Raw genomic sequence first — 13,191 nt, 5'->3', positions numbered from 1 at the left:
TGCTGAAATTAGCGATTGAATGGTGAATCAGTGACATAAGAATGGCGGGGCGATCCACCACCAGTTGCTAGGCAAGTTACAAGCACACCACTTACTAAATGAATAAAATATTTCGGAGAGCAAATTGGAGAAGACTCCTCTGAAATACATAAACTCAGGAAACTGAAAATTCAAACAGCCCACAACACATACATAAAAATCTCCTAATAGGAAATAGCCTAATTTAAAAAAAAGGAAAATAGGAAAGAACTAGATGGAAAGGGGGACAGAAAGTTAAGTGGCTGAAAATAAAAGGAAGAAAACAAAAAAGCGGAAGGCAGGATCGATGTTGCGCATGAGATCACAGTTTCTGCAAATAGTAGACTGTGGGAGTGTTGAATTCTACTTCTCGCAATATTCCACGATTCTACATACCAAAATCATGCTCTGCATCATTCTCCCGGACTAGAATAAGCTTCTTCTTCTTTTCTAGAAGGACCTGGATTTCGTTGGCAGATGTTTTTTTCAACAAGCACCTATGAAGGTTGTTGAAGCAGCAGTTCATCACTCTTTTTTGACCACCTGTCCATGGGTGCGTTGCTAAACTGAATTAAATTTAACACCCATATTACTCAATATAGCCTTCTAGAAATAACCCAAAACATTTTCATCTCAACATATTAAACCCCCCTGAGTAGTGTCACCTCATGAGGTTGATTGTATGTGAAAATTCTGAAATTGTTTTAGCTGGGTTGTCATGTATATAGTGTTGACCCCTCAAACTCATAACGCTCTAGGACAACCATTGTCAGCCCTATTGATCTTTTACTTAGCTCCTGCAAAAAAGTAGCTTGTGACACTACATCTTCAAACTTTGTATGAACATATGTTACCACAAACTCACTACTTTTTAGGACAACCAATGACAATTTTATTGGAGTCGCTCTCATGGGCTCAACCTGAATTATTAGCATCTCTCCCTTGCCGAACGCAAACGGGTACTTCTCTCTAACCTCCTTCTCGGTCTTTATTCTTTGACTCCATAGCACCTTGCTCAGTGAAAGATATCATTTTCTTGTTTGGACAATCTGATGCAATGTGCCCAAAACCATAACACATGGAGCACTTACTGGCCGGGATGACCTTGGGCACGCTAGAGGTCTCCCCCTTGTCTCCACTCTGAATAGATTTTTCCTGTAGCAGGGTAGGTTGGGATGCTCCGCTGTGTGTACTCCTGTTGCTTGATCCTAGGGTTAAACTGTGTTGGAAGAGTGGTGTGGACATGATACTGTAGTGTTGTCTCTCTACCACCTCATACTGTAGTGTTGTCTCTCCACCTTCAAAGCTAGGGTCTGAACATGCGGTAATGTCCAATAGAACTATAATTAGACCACATTGCCAATGGAAGGTCTAAAACCTCCCAGACATAGAGCTAGGGCATTCTCCTTGGGCTCCACTAACTCACAATGCAACATAAACTGCTTGAACTTGATTGTGTACTCCTTTATTGAGAGTGTCGCAAATGGTGAAGTCTTAATAACATATTTTGCTTGTAATGTGATGATAGGTACTTGCATTGCATCTCTCTTTTTATCTTAGACTAAGTAATAATTTTATTTTTTACCTCATGATGGAGTAAATGCTTCAAATTTTCCCGCCACTGAAACACACTCTTCTTTAGCTTGATGACAGATAGTTTTACCCTTCTATCATTTGGAATATCCTTGGACTCCAAGACCCCTTCAATTGTCTCAAGTCATTCAATAAACTCGTCTGAATCTATGTATCCATCAAAATTAGGTAGATCCACCTTGCCTCCAAAATCACCCTCTCTTTCTATAAACAATGTTGAATTGACGTGACATCAGCTCTTCATAAATAGAAGCTTCGTGGTGAAAAGGGTTTTCCTCTTTTCCTTCACCTGAGTGGTCACTGTTATTGTCGTGGGTGACTTCCCCGTATTGTCTCCTTTCAAAATCAATGAGCTTCTACTGTAATTGAAGGATTTTCCGCTACATGCCTCCTTGTTAATTTCTTGAGCACCTCGTTCGGGATTTCTCCTTGGCAATATAGCATCTCATTCTTCAAACCAAGATTCACCATGGCTCTGGCTAGCTTTGATACTGATGTTTCTAAAATATGATGTTGTGTTTTCATATGGTTTTTCATGTTTTTTTTGTCATTTTTATGATTTTTTAGGGCACATATGGTGTTATATGCAGTATATAGAAAAGAACTTAGCACTTCAAGCAAAATTGAGCTAAGTCATAAAAAGTGCCCCATCGCCTACATGGATGTGTTCTGACGCCATCATTGAACACTTCAATGCCACTTTAATGGGGGCATCAATGTCAGCAGCAAGAGAAATTCAGTTAAAACCCTGATAGCACAAAAAGACAACACTAGAAGCGAGGGCGTCGACGATTGGGAACAATGTCCTGGCACTAGACCTCAGTAGCATCGCAGCGCCCGAACCTATAGAATGAAGCCCCAAAGTCATGAAAGACGGCGCTCGAGCTCACTGCCGCAACACCCAAAACTGTAGAATGAAGCTCCAAAGTCACGATAGGTGGCGCTCGAGCTCACCGCTGTAGCGCCCCGCGCCCCTTACCGACATTAGATAATTTTGTTGTTTGAGTGACAATTTGATGGAGGAAAAGACGAAACACTCCTATTTTGTGACCATGGAAGCCCCTGAACAATAGAGAGGAGAGTTCAAGATTTTTAGAGGGAGTGCGAACATCATGGGGGAATAGTAGAAGAGTGTTTGTAAAGTGTGTGTATGGGTGTAATTGATTTTACTTTGAGAAAATTAAGAGGAATTCAAAGGGAAAATCATATTGCAGAAGGAAATGGCTTGGAGCAGCAAGAAATTTGATCTAAGTTTATTCTTTTTCTTACTTTTCGTAAACTTTAATGTTCTATCAATGAAACTTCTTGTGTTTTTTGTACCAATGTCTAGAAAATAAATTTTTATATACTACCTTGGATCGATTTGGTGAAATGATTGTTCGATGCTTGTAATTTTGTTAGAACAAATTGTAGCATGTTGATGAGTTAATTTTCATATTTTATTTACTTTCTGGCTAGCAACTAAAAAAGTTAAAATTGATTGTGATTTGAGCTATTGACCATACACTACAAGAATAATTAGGTTGACAAAACTACTTTGTGGAATAGGAGCATTGTCATTAGGAGTTTGTAAACATAAAGGAGAATGAGGAATGATGAGAGCCTTTGCAGGATTAAGGGAACTTAACCATAATATGATGCGCAAATACTTCTTATGACTAGAAATAGAATAAAGAATAATTTGTTTCTGGTTTACAACTACAAAAGGAAAGAATTTGGTTGATAAACAATTGAAATTTCACAAGATTCGGTTCAATGACGCTTTTTATCAATTACAAAAACCCAAAAATCGGTAGGTTTTGTTTTCATAAATTCGGACTTTGGAAAAACCTTTCAAAAACACAAAAACACTTTGGATTGGACCTAGAATCAGTAAACTAATAATTAGAATTCCTTAAAAATTAATCTATTCCTTGTTGGATCGATGCACAGACTCATAATATATATACTACTTGATTGATACACATGTTTGTGCAACAAAGGGTGTTTCACTGCACGTTGAATCAGACACCAAATGAAACCGTTCGAGGGTTCCTAGAAGGTGGAATGGAACATCAAAATGCGCTAGAAAAGTTGTAGGATAGATGGCGACAGATAATCGGTGCAAGCAGAGACGGTCAGCGGCCCAAAGGGAAGAAGAGAGTAGTTCCCTACCGTAGATAGCATACAACGGCGGATTATGATGATTGTGCTGCCAGAAACAGTAAATAGATGGTGCATGGGAGACAAAAGGAGTTGAGACCTGCTGTTGGACAGCAAATTGGAGAAGCTTTGTTCCTATTGAAAACAATAGTCGTACGGCGAATATGTGAGGTACTGAAGATAGAAGGGATCCACCACATGTTCCTAGGCAAGCTACAGGCATACCTTGCAAATGGAATAAGATACAGCACTTTGAAGAACAAAAATTGGTGAAGACTGTTTCAAAATACAAAAACTAATAAAACTAAAAAATTCCAACGACCCGCAACACACATATAACAGTCTTCTAATAGGAAATAACCTAATTAGAAAATAAGAAAATATAAAAGAGATAGAAAGGAAGAAAGAAAAGGAAGGAAATGAAAGAAATTGACGGCAAAAAAGGAAAAAGAAAAAAAAGGTGGAAGATGGGAATAGTGTTGCACTCCCGCAATCGCGGGTTCCGCAAACAGCGGATCACAAGAGTTACATATCCCGCGAGATTACACCCAACAAAACCACGCTCTGTGTCAGTCGAAGATTGCATGAAGTGCCCAGGACATCCATCATGATAAAATATAGCATATCTATAAAAATATCATTCTCTTACCCCACCCTAACCAAAAATGATAAGCAATACATTTTTTTTAACAAGTTTAGCGACTGAAAGCCACAACAGATTGATAGTTGAATATATACTGGCTAGTAGGAGGTGACCTCTTCCTCCTTCAAAGATCAATATGACTTGTATTTCTTGCTCCCACTTCAAAATCATTTGATCACTAATGACGTGTCACTATTGATTATAACATAGAGTCTCCTCAAACCTTAAATTCATCAAGTAAATTCAGCGGCCCTAGAAAAATAATCAAATTTTTCTTATCGAGTTGAGGTTTTTCGATCACATATGACAATCCTGGCGAGTTCGCCACATTGACTGAGTTATCGGGAAATATTTGCATACGGCATAAGCGCAGCTCTGCGTGCGTACTACATTAACCCCGCAATACCCCCATCAAAACAGAACCCTCGAAGGTTATTGAAAGTTATTAGGGTTATATGTTATTGAAATTAATACCTCAATGACCTCCCAATAAACCCCTAATAACGCGAAGCGAAGGTTATTGAGAGGTTATTACACACGCAGCTCTGCATGTGTAGTCCGTATGCAAATATTTCCCGAGTTACTGTCCGGGTCAAATTAGCTTGAATCAAGTCCTCAAGATATATGGATTTATAAATTTCATTTAAATTGGGAAGAATTACACGCATACCACTCAATTCTTATGTATTTACATATCTAACACCAAAACTTCAATTTTACATACATGCATGTCACCTTACCTGTGCATCAAAAGGTGTACCTACATTTTTAAAAGCTAAAATGGTGGTATTTTTTATGTGATATTTTTTATGAGATATAATATAATTTGGTGGTATAAATGTAAGAAGTAAATTTTAGAAAATAGATATGTAAATACACAGGGATCGGATGGCATGTATGTAAAAGCCGCTTTAAATTAACAAAGATGTGTCAAATTATAGAGTTTAGGCATGCAAGAGCAAAGAAATCCAACCAACGTAAACGCCCAAAACTGAACTACAAGTTTCAAGCTCAGTATGATGCAAAACTTATGATGATGGTAGAATAGATTGAAGCAAAACGAGGCAAAAACAAGTTCCAAAGTGATATAGTGTTCATTTTACAATAAACGAGTCCAACAATCAATTTAAAACTACAATTTCTTAGCAGAAACCTTCCTTTCATACTAGTTCCACACAAACTGATTTAACCAAAAAATGGTGATGATAGAAACTATAAAACTTTTACCAGATGAAAACAATAAAATTCATAAATTTGAAATACTAAAAAATTAAAGGGGCATTTGCATACATACCACTCAATTCTTATGTATTTACATATCTAACACCGAAACTTCTTAAAAGAGAAATACATTTTTTCATACTAGGTAAAGTGGCATGTATGTAAAAATTGAAGTGTAAGTATTAGATATGTAAAAACATAAGAATTAAGTGGTATGCATGTAAATCTTTCGAAATTAAAATGCTTGTTCATAACAACAATACAAAAGGCATTTAGTACTAGTTATCAAATGCATGAAGATGCATGCGAATCCAAAGTCAATCAATATAAAGCAGTATAAGCAGATGGTTCAGGGAGACGTGCATTGACGCAAATTAACTCACGCACACCGCTCAAAATGCGTAGTGTGCATCTAAACTGTGCTTTCCTAATAAAATAATGCAATAGCTTTAGTTTAGATTAGCTATTCTTGAACCTAACAAAGAAGATCCGTTAACTAAGGGTTTAAACTCCATAAAACGGTCTGAGTTGGCTAAACTGCAGAGCTTTTAATACTAATAAACAAATGCATTTGAAAGTGAATACTTGTCGTAAACGAAATTGGCCATATTAAGCTTAAAATAGAGTCATAAGAGCATTGTTAAAACCTCAATGCATGAAGCTGCAGCTTCTCTGACGCTAAGATTTGGATCATTAAACAGCTGTAGGACCTATAAATTAACAGCAAAACAATAAATAAACCGCAACAATAGCAGTTTCCATGAATAAACAAATTACAACTAGAAGCAACTAGACAATAGATATTGATAAAAAAAGACAAGTCAGACAAGGCAAAATGTAAAGTTACTGGGGAGAGTAAAACTCGTTGCAAAGTAAGTTCTGTGGATGCAAAGAGGCCAATAGCTGTGGCAACCGTGCGTGTAAACTCTTCTCGGACTCGCCAGCTTTTGTGAGTCCAGGCATAACTCCCAGCCCTTTCAACAATAATTGTTGGCGATGATACCTGTGAAAAAAGTATGTTATTAATTTAGCTGCTCCTGCATCAACAAGGCTGTTTTTTATTACAATCACATAACAAAATCAAAATGTATCCAAATCCAAGACCAAACAAAGCTCTGTTCACGGGTGCTTACTACCAAAAAAAAAAGCAAAACAATAAGCAAGCAAGAATGCCAAACAAAGGCACATCCAACTCCTCCTCATGCAGCTTGGAGTATGAACTCCCTCAAGTAGAATGAAGTTTAACTCTTCAACATCAAGGCGCCATTTGTGTAACGGTGGTTAAGCATGCTCATGTGGGAGGACTCCTAGGATGGGTGACCACCTTGAAAGTTACAACAATGTGGCAAAACCGTGAGGCCATTAGGCCAAATTGAGCAATATCTCAATGAGTGAGAGTTCAGATTGTTACAAATGGTGTCAGAGCATTACGCCAGCCTGAAGATGGGAACGAAGTGACATACAAAACAAAGTGCTATGTCATGAGAACCACCACTTCAGCCCAAGATCGGACAGAGTGCTACATGGTGGGAGGCACCTATTGTTTTCAAATATAGGAGGAGCATTTAACATGCCGTCACTTTCAGTTGCTTTATTACAATCAAAAGGATATGCCATGCTTCATTTGTTATTTTTGAGGTTTGAGATGGATATCATTACAAAATTAAAAGGCTCTACATTCCCGAAAGCTTTTTTTTATAATCATAGATTCATATTTATTAGACCGATAGCAAAGTTTGTCAATTTTTCTTGAATGCAGGTTTTACTAGCCCTAATTAAGAAGCAATAGTGCTAGCATAATTATTGAATGTCTTGCATGTCAAATAGACAAAACTTAAACATGGGGCATGTATTCCTCTCTTTTTTTTTCACTTCTACTCCCTAGGTTGACTAATAAATTAACTTCATACTGCGACTGTCTAAAATTGTATTATATTGGTGGAGGTAGATTATCCAAGGCTCAAAGACTACTGATGCATGTAGCAAACTTTATTTAGGAAAACAATTAGATTACAAGAAATTTATAACCTGTTTTTAGAAGAAATTTTGAAAAATGTTGGTTATAGTAAGTTTTCATCAATCTTCCACCCTCAAAATAATGATCAAACTGAAGCATTAAATAGAAGCCTCGGAAACTACAGAAATTTCTAGTTGGAAAGGGGAAAAATAGGATAATTGGGAAATAAACTCCCTACAACTAAATTCGAATAGCATTTTATGCAAGTTTACAGGCAAAACACCATTTAAGATTGTTCAAAAACTAAATCCTAAAAAGCCCATAAATCTTGCACCCTTTATCACTGCATGCATATTTGATTTTATAGCATCATTGTAAAGTAGGTACATGATTTACATGATAAAGATAAAAATCAAATTAAATAGCACAAGATGAATATTATCATGTTGTGAATGTCAAGAGAAGTGCTTGAGATTATTATGAAGGTGATCATGTCATGATTTGTATACATCTCAAATGCTTCGCACAAACAAATAAGTAAAAAGTGTTTTCTTTTGTTTGAAATAAGAAATGAAACGAATAAATAATAAGTAAAAATCAAATGATTGAATTCAAGGGCAACAAATAAGTAAAAAAATCAATTACATTGCTTTTGTTTTAAATTTGCCTCCTAATATTTGTATATGTACTATTTCATCATTAAAGATGTATTGTATTACAGAGAAATATTTGAGCCTCACATTATCAGGTAATTCCTCTACAAAAGAGAATTCAACAGCAGTTGCTTCTACAAACTCCATCATTCTAGTTCATCTACTTGTATATTGAAAGTGTCTTTTCTAATGACATGATAACTAAACAAAATATTGGCTGAAGAATTTTGGTCAAATGGAAACGCAGACCTTTATCAAATGATACATGGATAGTAAAGAATGAACTTCGAAAAAAGATGATTATCTACTATTAACTTTCCAAAAGAAAAATTCCTTTGCAAGGTAAGTGGTTTGTAATAATAATTTTTTTAAAATATTTTTGTATAAAATAAGAAAGGAAATGAATTCATCAGTTACAACATATGTCGTTTCACAAGTGTCGTTTGAATTGAATGCCCTTAAGTCGCGACTATCAACCCACTTTCCTCGTCCAATTGAAACCATATGAGAGAGCTAGAGAGAATAGAGGGAACGAGAGAGAGCCAGAAGAGGAGAAAAAGGAAGAAGAAGAAAGGGAGGAGGTTACCTTTAATCGAGCCAGAGAAGAGGGGAGAGATCCTGCGGCATTTTCTTCATGCAAGGTAGGATCGAGGAGCAGAGGAAAACACTTCTCACAAGTTTTCAACGCATCCCGGTCGAGTAAATGAAGGACGAGGAGGCTAAGCACTTCTCCCAGTCATGTGGCTCGCAGAGAAAGCATCGAGCTGAAGGAGAAGAAGGAAGATTCGGCTTTCCAATACCCTACCTGAGCGAAAGGAGTGTCTCGTGCCCTAAATCGAGCGAAAGAAAGGAGGAGAGGCAGTGAGTGCCTAAGGAAACTTTCCTTACACAAGTTCGACCGGTTGTGAGGGAGGAGAAGCTCGATCAAGAGCTTGGGGAGGAAGAAAGACAAGTTGAAGCCTTCTGCATGAAGGAGAGCTTGACCGAGCCATATTGGTTTGGTTCGAAAATATTAGGATGAGGTGGAGATAAACTATTAAGTTAGATTAAGTTACTAATTGTAATTGATTAAAATGAAATATCATTAACTTTACATTAAAATAATTTCAATTTTGTTAATAAATATATAAAGATAATCAGGGAGAAAGCTAGAGCACAAAAAAGAGAAGCTCGTTATAGGATGGAATTCAGGTATGAAGCTTAATTTAAATATTTAATTATATAATTAAATAAGGTTAAAAGGCTAATTTAAAGTTTTCAAAAGTTAAGCATGTTAAATTTCTAGGAAATAAATTTATTTTAAGTACAATATTTTATAATATATAGTGATACTAATTGATGAGATAGCCTACATTCCAAAAAAACAAAAGAAATTTGGAAGACTTTAGTGATATAGGTGTATATAAATGTTTATATGATTAAATCAATTGCTAATTAAATAACAAAAGTATGAAAATAAAAATAGTAAGCTTGAAATTAATAGAAAAGTAGATTAGCCCTGAACAGAACCTAATTTTATTTAAATTGTTCCTATAGGTGCACTCAAAAACATAAACTAATGGAGGAAATGATAGTAGATAGCAGCTTCTATTCAGGGCTAATCTTCTTTTCTATTAATTCTAAGTTCACTATTTTTATTTAAATTGTTCCAAGAGGTGCACTCAAAAACCTATACTAATTGAGGAAAGGATAGCAGACATCATTGTAAAGGTGGGTAAATATTTTTATTTTATAATAGTTTGTTCATGTTTAAAAGCAATAATATATGTTTTACTCTTTACAGCATTTATTCTAAAAATGTGGAAGTTCTCCGCTTTCTTTTAAATCTTAACTACAAGAAAAAGAAGTAAAATATCATATATGCATGCAAATAAGTGTCATCTATGGATGGTACTGACAAATGAATGCAATACACCTGTGCACTAAAATAGAAAATGAAATGGTTGTCATACTTTATAGTAGGTTGAAAAAGGTTAAACGTATATTTTTAGAAAATGCACATTTAAACAGTGAATCCTAATAAATAAAAGTGTAACAAAAATAAGTAAAAGTAAACGAAATTGTTTTATTTACTCCTTTCTTTTACTACGCAGTCTTTTACTATTTATTGCTCTTTTACAAAATATTTTAAAATGCAAATTATTGCAATTTAGAAACATTAACCCACTGAGTAGTTTTAACTCAAATCTTTAGTTGCTAACATTTTACAGGAAGATTAATTGTAGACTATATAGACCCCACAGAGTATGTGTGCATGCGTCGTGGAGCGCAGACTGATAAGTATTTTAATTCAATTTTATTTTTTGTTGGATGTAAATGTTTAAATATGAACAATCTGTTGTAAATATATAAGTTTATAAAATAGAGTGGCTCTTTTATGCTTTTCATTTTAATTTTGTTGTAAAATGAAGCAATAAAATAAGTTTCCTCCGTCCAACCAATAGTTCCCGTCTTATTAATTCCAAGCTCTCGGGTCGGGTCATGACATGGTTGTTATAATCCATCCACAAATCATAGTAAATTAGTCTGCAAAAGCCCAATTGACCATAGGCTAACTACAAGATGCCAAATTATGACACAAAATGACTAAAACGGCTTGACCAAAGCCAGATAACCAGGTAATCAATAATCTCAGTAAAACTACACTCCCAAAAAAATTTTTGGAATCAGAATTGTCCCAATGTTTCATCAGAACAAATGAGATGCACATAAGCAATTGTATAAGTACAATAACATCATAGAAAAGATGGTACTGCTTGTAGCTGTACCAACCAATCAATATCAAACAGCAACGAAATTGCACAACCTAGGTTTTACAACATCTGCACCAACAAGGGAGGGAAGAATTTGCATGGCTACAAGCATAAACGTTATAAAAAAACAAAAGATAACAGAAATATATCTTCCAGGGCCGTACAATTCCATTAGACCAATAAGATGTGATCCCTTCTATTATGGTTGAAAGTTTCACGAAACTATCCCACAGCGACAGAATGAAAGACATATAAAGCAGCAAAAAGATACAAGTCATTTTACTTTTTAAATCAGAAAATAATTGGAGTTCTCCCTACTTCGCCAGCCCAAGGCCAAACATCTAGCACAGTAGGAGAACTACAGCTGGGAAAATAATGGGGACAGAAACTAATAACTAAAATGGACACTCATGGTAGCAGAACTACAACCCAAATAAATTAATGTCGAAGGATCCACGTAACAAAGGCACCCTGTATCGCCTGATCATCTCAAATTCAAAAATCCCGCCAAACTATCATTTTCCTCATTCCCATCAAGCAAACAGAAATAATCACATGCAAGCAAGACTTTGGAAGAAAATGCAATGATGACAATAAAGACGTATATAAGTTGGTGCAATTATGAAAGATGGAATTCTTTGCTAACTCTTCATAGAAGCGTTTATGATTCAGACGCTCCAAAATGTGAAGAGTTAATCACCACAATTTGAACGAAATAAATAAAAACCAGAACTATCAGTCATCCTGATAGACTCGACTACTCAACAGCTGGCACGAAACAACAAAACAATGCCGCCGTACAAAGCAAAATCTAACCTCCATGAGCGTGATAAGGAGCTGCCGTGCGGCATCCCGGACGGGCTGCTTGCCATCACCGAGACGCTCAACGATTGTGGGAACAAGGGCGTTAAAATGGAGCTTAAGGTGCTCGCCAGCAAGGACGGCAGCAGAAGAGAGGGCCTGCAGGGCACCCTGTGACACTCGAAAATTGTTATCCCTCAAAAGGTCCAAGCAGCAGTCGACGAGCGCAGTGACCTCGCCGGAGGAGAGACTCCTCCGTGAAGATTCCAGAGACTGGTGAAGGCGCTCCACTGCCGCCAGGCGCTCCTTCGTGTCCTTGGCCCGCGCCATCTCCAGCGCCTCCTCCATCTCGATGGTGATGAAGAAGGAAAAAAACAATAAACCCTAGCCTCAGTGCTTCGGATCTGAATCAGAGCAGCTTCCGCAAAATCGCAGACAGTTAAAGATGGAAATAGTGAAAGTGAATACTTGAGAGGGACTGGAAGATAGAAATTGGTGGGGACGAAGCACTCGGGGATAGCTGGCCGAGCGTGCAAACATGAAGAAATATTGCCACAAGCATGTAGACATAAGTGAGTAGCCAACCAATCAAATGCAGCCTCCTGGAAAGCCCAGCCTCACCAATTTAAGCACAGAGAAATAACAGAAAAATAAAGTTCATATTATTCAAGACCGGCCCGATCTTAAACCCGATCCCGCCTAAAAAATCTTTTCATTTTCTCCGCACTATTACGAGTTTAGGTTTTAGGCTCCGTATCATCTTCCTCAGCGAAGCGCTACCTCCTTTATTGGCGAAACCCTAGGCATTCTCCGGCACGCAAGGGAAGGTGACCATGGTGTCCAGTCGTTCGTTAAAATTACGGTATGCACCTAAACCTAAACATGAAATGCACAACAATACAGCATCAATATCACACAACTAACACACCAGTAATACAACAATAACACAACAATACTACATCAATAATCACACAACAATACTACATCAATAGCACACAAGTAACACATCAGTAACACATCAAAAATACAACAATATCACATCAATACCACACAAGTAACACACCATAGCTTTAGATCAATAGCACAGAAAGAACCCTACCTCAATGACTGCATAAAACCAAATTCGGTTTTAGATCAATAGCACAAAAAGAACTCTACCTCAATGACTGCATAAAACCAAATTCGGTTGACTCACAGATATCTCTATGACACGGTTTTGATGTGTTATTCTTGTATTATTCGTGTGTTATTCTTGTGTTATTTATGTGTTATTCATGTGTTACTGGTGTGCTACTCATATGTTATTCTTGTGTTATTCATGTATTATTGATGTATTACCTCTTATGATGTGTTATGCTTCTGTTTAGGGATATCTAATACACTTGTGATTGTTACCGAAGTGTATTAGAT

The 13,191-nt window shown here is 36.6% G+C and overlaps 1 protein-coding gene across 4 annotated transcripts in view; it reads right to left on the bottom strand.

Annotated features, from left to right (window-relative positions):
• The window catches only part of LOC110032197 (CLIP-associated protein-like), a 53,930-nt gene extending 41,608 nt beyond the window's left edge, over window positions 1-12,322 (bottom strand). For all 4 annotated transcript variants that reach the window (XR_002294827.1, XM_020735741.1, XM_020735742.1 and 1 more), the window contains exons 1-3: window positions 11,797-12,322; window positions 6,465-6,620; window positions 6,265-6,327 (exon numbers count right to left, since the gene is read on the bottom strand). Coding sequence is in view for 3 of the 4 variants with exons in the window: in XM_020735741.1 (XP_020591400.1) it covers window positions 6,265-6,327; window positions 6,465-6,620; window positions 11,797-12,129 (552 nt within the window). In the remaining variant the exon portion in view is untranslated. The remainder of the gene's footprint in view (window positions 1-6,264; window positions 6,328-6,464; window positions 6,621-11,796) is intronic.
• Window positions 12,323-13,191: the final 869 nt, after the last annotated feature.

The sequence above is a fragment of the Phalaenopsis equestris genome, unplaced genomic scaffold (genome assembly GCF_001263595.1).
Source record: "Phalaenopsis equestris unplaced genomic scaffold, ASM126359v1 Scaffold000885, whole genome shotgun sequence".
In the NCBI taxonomy this organism is placed as follows: domain Eukaryota; kingdom Viridiplantae; phylum Streptophyta; class Magnoliopsida; order Asparagales; family Orchidaceae; genus Phalaenopsis; species Phalaenopsis equestris.
Note: the sequence above shows the minus strand (reverse complement) of the source record. Positions and strands in the feature narration are given on the sequence as shown.